The sequence below is a fragment of the Bactrocera oleae genome, chromosome 5 (assembly GCF_042242935.1).
Source record: "Bactrocera oleae isolate idBacOlea1 chromosome 5, idBacOlea1, whole genome shotgun sequence".
NCBI lineage: Eukaryota > Metazoa > Arthropoda > Insecta > Diptera > Tephritidae > Bactrocera > Bactrocera oleae.
Window position 1 is genome coordinate 58,451,949 of NC_091539.1, and position 16,537 is coordinate 58,468,485.

A 16,537-nucleotide genomic window follows, 5' to 3' on the forward strand; every position below is an offset into this window, starting at 1 on the left:
CGATTTGCCTTCAATGTATGTATGAGAATCGAATTACTGATCGATAATGTTCTTTCATTAATCAAGCGTCATACATGGATGTTGAATTAGCAAGTAAGGTGAAACTTGCTGTGTTTATTCAAGAAATATAAAAAGCAAACAAAACAGTGAAGTAAAGCCTCGGAGGCTTTCCATAGATTGATCTTTTTTTTTACAAGGTAGAATTTGATTTCCACAATGGATTATCTGAAGACATATAAATAAGCCCTATAATGGTACTGTGCAAGTTACGGTGGCACAAGTTACTAAACCAATGTGGAAAAGAAAGATCACAATGTGACTTCTCTCAACTCCCATGTTTATCACAATTCGGAGTGAGACAACTTACAGCTTGAAAGACTTTTAACTTCCATCATACGGTCATTAGACTTCTCCGGTATATATACTCGAATCTCGACCAAAAAATCATAAAAAGAGAACGCTCTAAAATTTTGCACGCGTCCTTTTCTCCTAAAGAAGCTGCTCATTGGTCGATATCGGATATCGGACGGGACAATATTCAAATAAATTTTTAGATTGCATCTCTATATCATATAGCTGTCATCAGGGCCGCCGAAAGAAAAACCGGGCCCAAGGGTAAAAAGGAGAGGGCCTCCTTCTACAGGAATGCTTCTAATAATTTATATATTTTATTATCAATCTTCCCACTTACTACTTTAATGTTTTTGAAAAATAAGTCAAATACGACGTAGTGTTTTATGCTCTCATCAGATCTGTATTAAATTTACTTTGTTGTTAATTTTGGGTGAAACAAATTTGTTTTGTACGATTTTGAAAATCAATAATGTATAAATCCCTTCATTCATAGGCTTTCAGTCAAACATATTTTTTTAGATTATTCGGGAATACATGAATATAGGGATAGCAAGACTTGACAGTTAATAAGACAGAAACAGCTCACTCAAACATTCATTTAGTGATCTAATTAATGAAAAACAGTTATTTTGAAATCTCTTGACTATAATGATTAAGTTTTTTAAGTTTAAAATCCTCCAACATTCCACGAATAACGTAACCATGTTTCATTCGAAACTCTTAGGTTTTCCGACGGGGGACTCAATAAAGTAGTTAAACGAGTTTACATATACAAAAACATACAAATATGCATATTTTTAAAACAGCCAGACTGGTACACTTGAATACTTGTGACGAATCATTAGTATTTATAATAATCTAGTTTTTTATATTATTACAACACTATACAATATATACAAGCATAAACTTATAAAATAATGTAGAATAAGTTAAATTGTAATTTTAGAAATATAAAAAAGCAAGAACTACGTTAGAAATGTTCACATACCTACACGATTAGTAAAAAAAAAGGTTAATGGGTACTGAAATTATTTTGAATAATAAATTTAGTCCACAGCCATTGGTTCTTCGTTATTATCATTTGAACAATATTTGTTATATATAGCGACGAAATCCCTGGCTTCCTTGCCAAGAATCTGAAATTAAGCATAAAAAGGAGAAATATTTATTACAAATATCTCACACCAAAAGCTAATAAAACAATGTACCTCTGCAGTTTGTCTTAAAACTTCTTTCGGTGGAAATTCCATAGTAGCGCGATAACCCCACGAGAACAAATACCTAAAAATATTAAAAATTAATTATAATAATTAGGCATTTCAAAATTATGTATGTACATACCTTGTTTCCATGTCGGTTTCAGAATCGGACTTTTCTCGCTTCAAATATAATTGTTTTACAAATGTTTCACAAATAAGCTTTTTCAGATTTCCCTGAAAGTATGTATCCTCCTCGTCGATATCTATCCGTAGACCTTTAAGGAAATTAAACAATTGCTCTGTAAATAGGAAGCGTAATTTAATTTTATTTGGGAGATTGTATATATGTAAGTATAAACGAAATACCTTCATCCACGCGGCAATCTTTCATTAACAAATAAGACAGTATGATAAATAACAATGTTAAATTACGAATCTGTTCCAAATCATATTCTGCTGTGGAGGATGCACTTAACTCTGAATAGCAAATATATTTCCTAGTGTCAGGTACCCGCTGCAAAATTATTCCATAAACCTGCCAATTAAATATAAAAGCTTTACATTTAGAAATTTACAAAGTTAAAACATTTAATTACCTTTTTCAAAGTTTGAATTACACTAGGTAAACATCCCTTGAACAGTGCTTTATCTTTGTCAAGTATTTCCCGCATTTCTTCTTCCTTTATAGGTAATTTATTTTCTATATTATTGATTACAAATACCAAGATGGCATTTCGACATTGAGCAAGCTTCTCCTCGTCATCCATTTTTTAATAAGATTAATATTTGGAAGATTAAAAAGCGCCAATTGAATTTACTATTACAAATTCTTGCCGATGACACTTGTATGTGTATCGATATACAAATGTCTAAGAAGCACATAAAATTAATCGAATATACTACACACTGAAAGTTTATTGAAATAAACGAAAGTTACTTAAGTAATTTATTTTAAGCAATAAAGATATCCTTATAAATTAGCTTTGGAGAAACGAAATATCAAAATTTTAAGAAATTACGAATTGATAGTGAATATCATCATATGTCATTCACATCACTAACTTACCAATTAGAGAAATCCATACATTTTTAGTGGCTAACTCTATACTATATTATTATAATCAATGTTTTTTTATCTTAAAACTTATCTAATTCTTTACATTAAATCATGTAACTTGATTTTAAGTATTTTTCAGTTAGCTCACAAAGTGTGTATTTTATCAACCCACTATTTTGTTTACGAATTGTGTAAAGAAAAATGTCAGACAACACCGACGGACATCTAGTGGCGAAAATGTATAATCAAAAATGAAATATAAAGAGAGTAACCGGTGCTCTCACAACAGAAGGGAGCAAAAAATTCAACACACATACATTCGTTTTGTACCATTCATCCTCGCGTACATAGTAGCAGCGACAGCGACAGAAGCAGAAGTGTAGACAGCGCGAAGTATATGTCGTTCTGAAAAGTGCTCTAAAATGAAGAAATGCTAAAAAGTCAAATTGAATTTATAGTGAAAAAATACGCTTAAGTGAATTGGAAAAAATAAAATATAAGCATGTGCGAATCGAAATGTGCTCTTGATACAAAAAAGTGAAAAGTAATAGAAAATATGTAAATGCAATTTTATACATACATATGTACGATATATCAAAGTGAATATGTAAATTGTAATCAGAAGGAATTTAGTGATACAAAAACACGAGTAAAATAGCCCAGCAGGCGTGTAGCAGTTTCCGCAAAAGTCAGCAAAGCTCCTGCAGCAAAGTGGATTGGAAAGGAAAATGAACATGAATGCCCTGCAAAAAGTCGGTAAGTAAACCTACATTTCCATACGAGAAATATTTAGTGGCTGATTTTGAGTAAGGATTCGTGGAGAGCTGTACCGAACCATAGTTTGTTTAATCATGTGCTTGAATCCAAGAATTTTTGGAAAAGTGTCTGCTGCAGTGAAGTTCTAACTATCAAGACAATTGACAGTTGCTCATATACAAAATAATATTCGACATGCATCATGGCTATTACCAGCTTTTCCAAAAATGCGTGCCACAGTTATGGGCAACCACAAACCCGCTACTATAAAACAGCGCCCTACAGAGAGCATGAATCATCATAAAATATTTTAACTAGCATTACAAATGTGGCTAACATACCTTAAAAAATCTGTAGCATCGAAATCTGCACGTTTTACGCATATGGAATTTGTTCCCATTGGATCTCCTTTCTCGTATGTATTTTTATCAACAAGTTTATTTTTAACATTCGGGAGGTGTAAAATGATTGTGTGTATACACTCTAACGAAATGCTGTGATTGTTGCTCCATTCGCGTGCAGTACAAGTTAGCTGCAGACAGTATAGCATTTTGCTTCGAGCATCCGCCCGCATACGCAAAGAGAAGCACACATTATTTATTCATACATACAGGCATACACGTTCGTCTTGGCTGCAACTTTGTACGCCATCATCGGCAAACAGGCGCCTCACTCTACCCCAATTCCTCTGTGGTATTGCATTCCTTGTCAACAACAACACAATCTACATATTGTTGTATGTATTCATTTTGGTGTGCAAAGTTGTCTTAACGATGCCATTGCAGTTTTGTTTAACCATAGATCACGGAGTAAGTAAGCAGAGGAGTCAGTAGACGCTGTTGCAGCGCACTTCCTCTGAACGCATCGTTGCTCATGCCCCGTGTGACCGTTATGCAGTGTGCTGGAGCATAGCACTAAGTGGAAGTAAAAGTTGCAGTGCTCCGGTTTTACGACGAGCACAGTGTTTCATTTCCACATGTAATTGTCTGAAATAAAGTTTGCTCGTGGTTTTTCGCGCTCTGAATAGTTGGATTTGCTCTTAATAGGTTTTAGAATAACCAAACCGATTATTTGTTAGTAGGTACTTAGGCATCGATATAAGAGTTAAAATCCTTCAAAACACTGGCTTTATATGCTGTATACCATCATTTTGTAGATGTCTAGTTACTAATTTTTGGAATTCACTCACGTGTGTATTTCGCACATTATTAAATCTTCTTAAATTCGTAACATGTTTTGTAATATTAAGTGCCTTGTTTATATATAATTGAAGGACAATAGAGTGTACATAGCCAAAAAACGACGGACTGTCATCTTAATAGTATTCCCTACAAATAACAAAAAAAAAAACATTTTTGAAACAAGTTAAGGTTTTGATCATCAGCTCTATTAAGTGTTCATGGAAAACATTTTTATTTGACGACATATCGTTACAAAATTTGGCATAATTAGGATACAAGGCAGCGCTACAATCTCAAAATCAAGTCCTTGAATGGAAAAAATTTTATTTCACAAGATATCTTCACAAATAAACATCTTTTTGTACACTTTTATGTTATAAAAAGGATGTTGAAGCTTCGCAAGAATCAGAATCTCCACTAAAATCATTACTAACCTAAGAAAAAGATTTGAACTTCGTTTAGCAGGAAACAGAACAAGACAAACGCTCAAATAAATAATAATGTAATATGCAAAATTTTTTAGTATAAAATACAAATGATAGTAATTAATGTTAAGTAAACAGAGTAAAATATTGTAAGATCATTTAACAAAATAAAATATTCAAAACCGCTTGTAAACAATTATAAAGCATTTACCTGCCGGCTATGTTTACCTACAATGACGAAAATGAGAAACGTTATTGAATGAGTGAATGTGAGCGTTGTTTTGTGGCTCTCGGCTGTGATTTAATGGTTAAAAGCTCAAATTTTCATGTTTACGTTCGCGCTCACTCTCACCACATACATATACACATATGTACAGTGGTGTTCCAAACAGTAGCAGCGCTCTCTTGAAATTGGATAAACTTTAAATAACTCTAATAGTACTGCTCATACCTATACAAATGTGTATACTTTTTAATACAAATGTGATCAAATATAACCCGGACTAATCGCCTTCGAAATCGGCTCCTTTTTAGTCGATACAATCATGTCAACGCTTAATCCAAACTTTCATACATCTATTATAAGTTTCGGCGGGAACGGCCTTCAGTGAATGACTCCAACGGACTCTTGGTCCGTTCCCCGTAGCGGATATTTCAGTTTCGAAAACAGAAAAAACTCATAGGGAACCAAATCTGGCGAATACGGTAGCTGAGCGATGACTATCGTTTCGTGTCTGATCAAAAACCTCAGTCAGAATCATGGTAGAATTTGACGGCGCACTATCATGGGGAAAAATTCATGAATTCTGCTCACAAAACCGATAGTTTACAATAAATTGCGTAGATGTCTCAAACCGGCAAAGCATGTAGTATCCCTTATTGACCGTTTGACGCTGTAAAACGAATGCATAGTGAATCACACCACATTAATCAAAGAAAACGACGAGAATCACTTTGATTTTTGACTCAGCTACGTTGTCAAGCATCTCTTTTACGATCTCTACTCGACGTCTTTTTTGCATAAGATTCCGGTCTTTTGCTACTAGCATAGCATTAACATTATACATACCCAAACCATTAACGAAAATGTGTTGAGTCTAACCATAAGAGATGTTAAGATGCTCTGCTATCTCTTTGATGCAAACACGGCTATTTTCAAGCACTGTTTCTTTAACTTTTTGGATATAATAGTTATTAACAAAGGTGGATGGACGACACGACTGAGACAAATTTTTGATGACTTCACGACATTCACTGAATGCTTTGTGCCACTCAAACACATGAGCTCGTGATAAATTTGAGTTCAACAACATTTTCAACGATTCAGTAGCCGTGACTCCATTGAAAATTAAAACTTTCAAGCAAACTCGTTGTTCTATGGTCATAATCGTCAGACAAACCTTTCGTGTCATGAACAAACAACAACAAACACTCACAAATTGATATATGGAGATCAAACTCCACAACAAAATATAAAAACATATATTTTATCGATTGGGTTTGCATTCGCAGTTTAAATATACCAGTCCGAGTCAAATTTGATCAGCTGGTAGATAAAAACAAAAAAGATAGTCACATTCTTCACAAAAAAATATCGCATGTAAAAATTAATTAAAAACAGAACCTAAGTTAACATTTAAGTCGTTTATGTTATTATTCATTCAACTTACTTTCGACACCATTTAGGTACCACGTCAGATAATTCATTTCATTTATTGTCTTATTTTTAACTCCAATTTGTATAACTTTCACACTGCTATTTTTTTGAAAATCACTGTACATGCATTTACGTATGTGTGTGTGCTGCAGTATTATTCGTTCCTAGATTGAGGTTTGGGTGGGTGGTTTGGCGGGAATTCGGTAAAATACGCACATGACTCTCAAATAGCATGATTTTGTTGGCATAGATACAAACATATAAATGTTCTAATGTGACCAGTTGTAAGAATTCTAACAATATATATATTACATATATGTATTTATTAAATTTTTAATATTAATTATATAGTCGTTTAAATAAATAAAAAGTAGTTTTAATTACTTTAAATTCGATTTACAATTTCCAGTTCAGAATTGCCTATTTTTTGTGGCTTACGATCTTATTTTTCCTTCAAAGTTATTTTGAATTCTGTGTAAATATCAAACCCATTTTGAAGTAATAATATATCATAAAAATCTTAAAAAAATTTTATTTCCAATCTACCTTTGCCCTTCGACAATAGTAGATGCACAGATTTATGGGAGTCCTCTGAAAATAGTTCCGCTAAAATGGCTAAAAAGTCTCTTAATGTCATTTGGGATCGAAGACATGAAAGATAGTATTAAAAACAATATTTTTCAATCAATTTTCTTAATTTTCAATTAAAGTACATTAATGATTCAGCTTTGCTTACGCATAGAGCTCGCGAGCGAAACCTGTAACTACAGTCCATTAGAATATTTTTTAAAACACTGTCAGACCAATCTCCTATTTATTTTTTATTTGCTTGAGTTGGTTCTGAAAACCTCGAAAGTTTTAATATGAAAATTATTGAAAATTTTAGTTTGGTTGTTATTCGTAAACGTATTATGTATTTTTTTTTAATTATTAGAAGACCTCAACCTAATAAAAGTTGGATTACTTGCTTATAGTCTCTTAATAAATTTAGTTTATCTAGCCCTGTGCCAGAATTGTGATTTCCTTTCTCTAACTGAACCCTCGAACTTTAGCTTTAACAACTAGCTAAAGTGAACGTTTTCATTCATTTCCAGTTCCTTCTTTCTACTTGAGTATTAAGTTACTTAATACCATCTGTTTGTTGACAAGATATATCCAACATTTGCTATGGCCACCTTATATCTTTTTATTCAATTGACATTATCTCCGCACGCCTTTCAAAGTCGTCGACAGTGCTATAGTCAAGTCACTGCAACAAATACGCCTATTGTCTTCTGCCTTAGCTAACAAATGTACATTTGTACCACCCCACCCCAATGTGTGCGCCTGATCAATATACAAATACACATATACATATCACATGTGAATAAAACTTCTAACTATGTATGTGTGCATTTAAATTTATTATTTCGCATTTGATAAGACACGATTTGCTAGCTTTTAGCACGACCAACATTGGCGATAGCAAAAGCAAAGAGCATTTAGTAGTCGATTGTGTTGTGAGCAGCTAACTGACTCTAGTACGAGCACAAGTAACTAAAAACGCTGCGGGAAAAACTTATTGTACACATAACCGCAAAACGCGATCACTGAAAGATTTCCACGTAAAAAACAAAAAAAAAAAAAACGAAAAATTTTCAATAAATAATACAATAACAAAGAAAAGTGAAATAATAAAATACAAATCGAAAATAGATCGATGAAATTGAAATTGCGGTGAGACAATGCGTTGAACCGTGCGGAAAGAAATACACGCTAAGAAAATGTCTATATACAAAATGTGGTAGTTGAGGTGGTGGTGTTGAGCTCATGTGGTGCTGTGACTTACAGCGAAAATAGCTATAAAATTGCAAACTAAATATTGAAGTTATAGAAAAGCAACGAGTTCGCTATACTTTTCTATATATTACTTAGTATTTATGTATTTACAAGTATGTACATATATATATACACATAACAAGTATATACCTAGCATTTACATACAAGTACATACATACAAGCAAAAGCTTTTACATAGTCTCTGCCTGTGTAATAATATGCTTTTTTCGTAATAGCGCAATACTTGCCATAGACCAGTGACAGCAACAACAACAAAAGCAAGCGCAATAAGTTCAATAAATGCTAGTAGAAACTAATAGAAAAGCAAAACACTATTGAATATTTGTAAATGAACTCAAATCAGCAACACACAACTCGCCAAAGCCTCAATTCGACGCGCCACAACTCACTTTCTGTTCATTCGACCAACAAATTTAGTGTTTTTTCTTGAATTTTCGTTTTGTTGCGTTCGAATGTAGTTTTTTATTCAATGATATGAATGGACAAATGGTGAAGTAAATGACTGCCGAACTGAGTTGAACAATTAACAATAATATACACACGATATTTTACAATAAATTGTATATGTACATGCTTTCATCGAGCTCAGTTACTAAAGCCACAGCAGCAAAAACAAAATAGCAGCAGCAGCAGCATTAGTGGCAGCGGCAGTAGTGGCTGTAACAGCGACAGCGTTAGCGGCGATTGACTGCTGATGCCAATTGTTACAGCAGTTGGCATTCAACTTTAATAGCAACGGTTGCTGTGAGCACAACTACTGTCTGTCCGTCAGTGCTCACTGTCAGTTTCGGTATTTTTGGCATATGAACATTCCAATAGCGCTGTCGTCATTTACAAGCAACCAACCAACCAACCCTTCAGGCAGCTGCGCATCAGTTGCCGCTTGTGCCGACCAGCCTTAACCAGAACGTAATTAAGATTTGGTTGGTGGTGGTTCTAGTGTTGAAAGTGTAGTGTGCTGGCAGTGTAGGCCGATTTTATGTCTAAATTTGACTGCACTTTCATTTTTGTTGCAAGCTGCATGTTGACATGTGCAAGTTGAAAAATAAAAAAATAAATTTTAAGTGTGAAATAATTGAAATAGAAATTGTGTGAGTATTTTGAAAAGAAAATTAATTTAAATGTGCTGTGTATATAACCGAAAAATTCATTAAGTGCGCTAACAAAGCAAATGTAGCTATTCTCATTGTGAGCTCCATTTAATTGTTTAACGTTTGTGTGTGTGTGTGGGTGCAAGTTTTACATTATATTTACGCAGCGATGCGTATTTTAAGCACCGAGTTACGCTTACGCGTCAAAAATCGCAAACCGCGTCCATTTTCACGTGCCGCAAGTGCTGACGCCGCTGTCGGAGATAACCATTGCTGTGCAAATCCTGCCTTTGATGATACCGATGGCGCGGGTGTGTCGTACAATAGAGGTGCGTATATACTAGAATGTGTCATATCATAGTAACTTGTCTTTTCTGATACTAATTGAAAAGTAGTCCAGAATTGGTTCTTTGTTAGCTCTTTAGGAATTGCATCAAGTTTCTGCCGTATTAGAATTGTTTTGGCGTTGCATCTTTAGATCTCTAGTGGGCTCAGGAAGCGCTAGTCAACAATCAGAACTTGTGCGACTGCGAGATCCTTCTGGCCCAGAGTGGACCGTAAGAGCTCTTCCGAACTACTGGTACTTAGCAAAGTCAATATCGCCGTTATGGTGTGGGTTCTGACTGGACACTGCCCAATAGGTTCCCACTCGGTGTGGCAAAAAATTTTGTCGGACGCTTTTTGCCAAAGCTGTATTGAGAGTAACGAATGGAAATCATCTTGTCATATTCTCCTCTATTGCCCGGCTTTTGCAAGACTGAGATTGAAATGTCTTGGTAGACACGCCTTCGGCAAACCTAACGAAGTGGCTGGAAGTGATATTAATCGCTTTATCAAATTTGTGGTTAGCGTAAAACGCTTTGCCCTTCTATGAGGATCTGGTGACTTATTTTTAGGAGTTAATGGGTAACACAAAGCACCAACGTACGCAGCTGTCCAAGTGAGATACATCGCTTAGGATCAACCCTACGACCTAACCGCAACTGGGTTTACGCGCAAACATATATTTGTATATATAAAATATATATGAGAATATTTAAATTTATTTGGAGTATATTTGCTTTTGCTATCGTCATTGCTGATAAGCGGCAACTCGACAAACTTGATGTTGTAAAGATATCTGAAATGATCCAACTTGTTGAGCAGTGTTATTAATAAAACAATTCATTGCCGCTTATAAATACGAGTATAATGGAATAAAAATGTCATTCCATTTATCTCGAACTCATATGTTCTTCGGAACGTACACTCGAGCGGTCAAGTTTTCACCAACATTTGCTAATGCGCAATACCTTGCACACTCTTCAAAAAAAAAAATAAAAAAAGACGTACCCATAAATTGAAAGTCATTAAGATTAAGATGATTTTAAAACTGCCTCTAAAACCATCTCTTAGAAAATTACATCGCGCACGTATTTAGCTTTTATCTCAACCTACATATCAATCTACCTACCACAATTTCTCCATATTATCTCAGACCGAAATCGTTTCGATTTCTTCTCGAACTATCTCGAAAAAGTTTCCAGCTCCAAAAAACTTCCTACCATTCCGCTTTAGTAGTATCTAATCAAGAGCAAAGTTGTACTTCGCTCCTAGTTTAACTAAAATAAATTATCTTTTGAAATATATTTTCAAAAAACTTTACTTTTTATACAAACTGGTAGGCTTACACATTTTCCTATAAAATATTCGCATTACGATTAAAAACCTTTCGCAAATAGGGCCAGATTTTTGCGAAAATATAGAACACCTCATTTTTAAAGAATTGTGATGTTAGAAATAAGCACATTGGTTTTGATATAATTTTTAGGTTTCAAAGAAGACAAATTTTGAATCAGCGACCTACTCACTTTTCGCTTTAATGAGTCTATACTTACTCAAATTTAGTTTAGAGCATAAGTAAAAATATATATTGTACATATATAAGATCTGTATTTTCAACAAGTCTAGATATTCTTCAAATACTACCTATAATAATATATATAATTTACCTCGATAGATTTTGGAGAGTGGCGAGTCGATCAAACAACTCACATAACCAAATCAAATATAAAAGAAAGAGGTTATATCTTTTTAATGAAGTATTCATATATTTTCATGCCTAAAAATAACTTTACCAGACCTTTCACATGCAAATTTTTTGCCAAGAGATCAAAATTCAAAAACTATTAGTGAATAGAAAGATGCGAATCGAAGTCCAAAAAATTTGACCTATATATTTAATATTCCATTGTGGCATTTCAATAAAGTTTTATAACAGATTAAGAAAATTTATGTTAGTTTAAATTCCTAAAATTGTTGCACCTAAACAACAATATCGACCTTAATTGATCAGCTTCGACTCACTAACTGTGTACATTCTAATTCTCTTACAAAACAAAACAAACTCTGTGTCTGAGGCATCAATTGGCTCTTCTAATTAATACGTGAAAAGAAAAGGTGAATGGCTATTTATATTTGGCACAAAGAAAGTAAAAAAAAAAACAAGTAAGGAATGGCTAAGTTCGGATGTAACCTCATATCTTATACTCTCGCAATTTGTGAGGTTCAAACGCGGGTAAATACTTTCAGGTGTGAGCAAAACATTGTAGTAAGTTCAAAGGAAAGTCGAAAAACGCTGTATTTGAACCAGGCGCAGGTTTAGACCGATTGCAATTACTCTATATATTAATCTGAAATATGCTCGAGCACATTTTTCAACGCGACTTTATCAACATAAAGACGTAAAATTCACTAGAATAATGAAAGCCATTATATGTAGTGTGACCCGATTTAATGCATTCGCACATGGTCACAGTATTATCAGGAAAATATGCTCTCGGTATTTCATTAATATATCTGCCAGATTGACCGTATCCATATCATAATGAGAAAAGAATGCACTTTTAATTAAATAAGTAATCTTACAATCTGACTGATCTTTTCACTGTTAAGTCATCCATAGGCATTTGCACCCTCATATTTGGTGTCTAAGGTCATGAAATGTGCAATCCATTTTGTCAATTTTAGATGTTTTGTTTATTATGAGGTCAATAAAATTTAGTGGGGTATACAAGTCTCCCCGCGGTCAATGATCTTTCAAGCCTACCTCAGCTCATTGATCTGAAGCGATGTCTACAACCGTTCATGAGATCAATTACTCTTTTGTTTATTTTAAGCAAGGTCCACAACCCTTTCCCAGGTCAATGACTCCCTAGTTTAGATCCGTGATGAGGTCAATGACCTTTTAGTTTACCATTAGCGCAGTCCACAGCCTTTAGAAAGGTCAATCAAAATTAGTTTAAATTAAATTTTAAAAATCTCTATATTTTTAAACCACGGATGAAATCATCCTGATTATTTGGATATACATAACTATATCTATCTCGATTAATTTTAGGTGTTACAAGTAACCGTTAGGTGAACAAAACTATTTTACTCTATGCACCATGTTGTGAGAGTATAATGAATAATCATAATAATTTGAAACGATTCGAAAAGTAGCAAAACAAAAAGTGATCTTGCCTCCCATTTGCAAAACAAAGGATTCAACTAATGGCGAATATACCAAAACGAATACTTCTGTCATTAGTCATCAATGTTTCTAGGCATGTCTTAATGATTATAGGGATATATCTGTATGTACGTACGTGTATTTCTATGTAGTATATAAATAACTTTGCGGTTCTAAGTGCGCAAACTACAAAATGTTAATTTTAGCTCGTTATTCGTTTTCACAGCAACCAGTTCATACATTTCGTTTTATATGATAACTCGTTCGCATTGAAATGAAATTCACGTTTGTTCAAAAGGGATCCACCCAGTGAGAATACGTAGGAGAGAATTAAATCTGTATATAATTCAAATTCAAAGCTCACTGCATGTGTAACATAGCTTTAAAAAGCGAAATGAATCGGATTTTTTAACTCGTAAACACTAAATTTTTCTCTCGAGAATGATCATAACTAAGTTGACAGCTTTTCTTGCAGGGCTCGCATAGATTTGGCGTACTCGCGCGAACACAATTTAGCAGCGAACATAATCTTGATTACGCGGGCGCCACAAAAAATCATCTTACGAACACAAGATTGTCAAAATATTAATGAAAGTATTGTAAAGAAGTAACAGTAGTGTCAGTTGTGTATTCAACACATTCTGTTGTTCCTGTTGTCAACTTATTGCGAACATGTAGTCAGTTGAGCATGACATAATTAGGCTCATTGTTGAGAGATGTCGACGTTGTTATACATACAAATGGATATGACACTATTATGGTGATCCTAAATTAAGAATTTTAATATATACGAGTATTTAGGTGATGTTCGTATTTTTGTTTAGAAACTTTTATTTCTCCAGTTTAAAAATAAGATAATGACGGAAATTAATATGGCTTCCTCTGCATTTTCTAAGAATGAACTGTTGTGCCAATCCGGATTTTTTTTTAAATATAAAATTATCTCAGCTTTTTTAGTTATCATCTGATCAAATTTTACGCGGACTGAATAAAAAATAAATATATTTTACTCAACTATCTTTCTGATACCAACACGATTTTCAAGCACTGTTTCTTCTCTTTTTTCATGCCATCTAACTGTCATTAACACAGGTGAATGGACTACTTCTACTAGACTTTAAAACCTTTGTGTCACTCAAATACTTGTGTTCATGATAAAGTAGACTCCTCAACAACACTTTTGCAATATTTTCAACGATTCTGTAGCCGTAATTCCATTGGAAACACAAAATTTCAAACAAAAAGTTGTACCAATCTAGGAAAAGAAATTTATCGATGCGGTTTGCGCGCGCAGTGTATATGGAGCAGTCCGGGTCACTTTCAAAACCGATTGCAACGATGAAGAATTGTTTACTATTCTTTATTTTCGTCGTCGCAAGGATCACCTTAATGAATTCTACAAAAATTTATGGCAGTGTTTATTAGCACTTATAAATAAATGTCATGGAACGTGTGCGCAATTAATTTCGCTAAAAAAACTTGTCTAAAGCGCAGAAAAATGCAATGAAATAACTTGCGTGTACTCGAGATATTTTCGCGAGATCGAGAGAGAAGACAGACAGTGTATGCTATTTATGGGTGGCTGTGAGGGCAGATGCAGTGAGCACTTAACCTTTGGACCGCGACAATTTCCGTCGCTCGAATTTTTCGAATTCTTGCAATATTCAATTGGGAGCGTCTCTTCAAAGCTGTGAAATAATACTATAAAGTGATATACTATATTTACTTTAGATAGAACTCATTGTTTTTTACCCTAGAAATATAATTATAGCTTTTTTCCAAGTTCTAAGTTGATCAATTTATTTCCAACGAGCAATTGAGCGAGTCTGAGAACAAAACAATGTTTTTCGTGTCAGATTTAGAAAATATCTAAAAAGGAAATTATTCTTGAAATATAGTCGTAGTCCGCGATTTCATCCTTCAAAAGTATTAAAAGTTCTAGTTGATGTTTTCTTGCTTTTCAAAATAGTCTACGAAAATCGTTTTTTGCGCATTTTAAAATATAGTCACCGTTAATCTTTTTGCATAACTAACAATTAGACTCGGAAATATTAACGACGCATATTCTGTCAATTGTCACGTTGGTTTTTACGAAGTGTATTTACGAGCGAATCAGTCCAAATTTTGTTCAGCATAAGCAATTTGTTGATTACGAACAGTTTTATGGATCTATGTTTTGAAGGTTTGGAATTCCATCTAATGTCTTTTCATATAAATTTCAGCCTGTTTACTACTATACACTTAACTTAAGAGACAACATTTATTAGATATGAACCTACGCTCATAAATATTATTGAAGAATAAAATTACACTACGTTCAGCTCTGCTGATTAGCGAAAATAATGAAATATATGTATATATATCCGACCGCTCAGTTTGTTCTCTCTAAAATTATAGTTACGCTTTTTGGTTTTCGAGTTCTAAAGAACAAAGAGGGCGAAACTCGAAACTTCTTACTCTGTATTAATGTGAAATAAGTGACAATATGAAATTCTATTCCAATACATACATATATATATATGTATGTAAATATATTCTTACAAAGCTACCACCCAGCCCAACAGCCAACTACACATACTCTAATATGTATGTATACGATTACAAGCTTCACTGCCCACAACGTCAACAGCTATAAACATACTTTAAAGTTAACTCATTTTAAGCCGAGCTTAATGCTCAAAAATTAAAAAAAGAACTTCAGAACGTGTGCGAAACATACAGTCGTCATATCGTACCCAAGTGTGAATTTACATATAGACTTACATATAAACGTATGATTTATATGGACACGTACATACATACACACATGTGGTTGATGACGACGTTGTCGCTGGCGATTTTGACTTTTGTAGGCGTTTTATTTGGTATATGCTTACTTTTGTATTGTTCTGGCTTTTTTAATGCTTTTCACTTCAGTTTCACATCGGTCTTGACTTGCGACGCGTTGCAAGTGTCGAACCCACTCGTACCGCATTCAAAGTGCATATAAAGTGCCTAGAAAAATCGTATCATAAAGTAAACAATTATTGGAAATATCAGTGACACAGTGTTGTACCTGTCGGTGAATCCGCGCCAGTGATTTTGGCACCAAAAGTATGCATCTGTGAATTATGAATTACATTCATAGTACATCTATATTACGCAATTATTGATTGGTGTGAATGTCAGTGAAAAGCCAATTGCTGAAATTCAGTATATTCTAAGTAATTAGACAAATCATATGCTAATTTTTTGCCGAGAAATTACTAAATGATTCAGCAAGGAGTGTATTTGTGGTAAACGGAAAGAGAAGTGTAATTACTATGATTCATACTAAAATTATTCATAAGTGAATTTATCCGAAGATATATATTTATATACAAATCTGATTCTATATATAATTTCTGAAAGAATTTTATGTAATCTAGATCTATCGTGGTTTCAATTAGATTAAACAGTGAAAATATTTTTCGATTCCACACTTTTCACGGTTAAATTTTTATACC

The 16,537-nt window shown here is 33.7% G+C and overlaps 2 protein-coding genes across 5 annotated transcripts in view; one reads left to right on the top strand and one right to left on the bottom strand.

Annotated features, from left to right (window-relative positions):
- Positions 1 to 728: 728 nt before the first annotated feature.
- On the bottom strand, positions 729 to 2,441 carry MAGE. Its single transcript, XM_036376111.2, has 5 exons — positions 2,150 to 2,441; positions 1,920 to 2,088; positions 1,696 to 1,852; positions 1,563 to 1,635; positions 729 to 1,490 (listed from the first exon to the last, which is right to left on the bottom strand). The coding sequence occupies exons 1-5, from the start codon at positions 2,318 to 2,320 to the stop codon at positions 1,401 to 1,403; spliced, it is 660 nt and encodes a 219-aa protein (XP_036232004.1). The 5' UTR covers positions 2,321 to 2,441; the 3' UTR covers positions 729 to 1,400.
- A 522-nt stretch (positions 2,442 to 2,963) lies between these two features.
- Positions 2,964 to 16,537, top strand: part of C3G (C3G guanyl-nucleotide exchange factor) — a 60,088-nt gene continuing 46,514 nt past the window's right edge. Inside the window, exons 1-2 of one of the 4 annotated variants that reach the window (XM_070110247.1) lie at positions 8,116 to 8,345; positions 8,684 to 9,888. In XM_070110247.1, the coding sequence (XP_069966348.1) occupies positions 9,729 to 9,888 (160 nt within the window). In that variant the 5' untranslated portion in view covers positions 8,116 to 8,345; positions 8,684 to 9,728. Of the gene's footprint in view, positions 3,367 to 8,115; positions 9,889 to 16,001; positions 16,146 to 16,537 lie in introns of those variants that run through there. The other 3 variants (XM_036376089.2, XM_036376087.2, XM_070110248.1) reach the window with 3 other exon arrangements.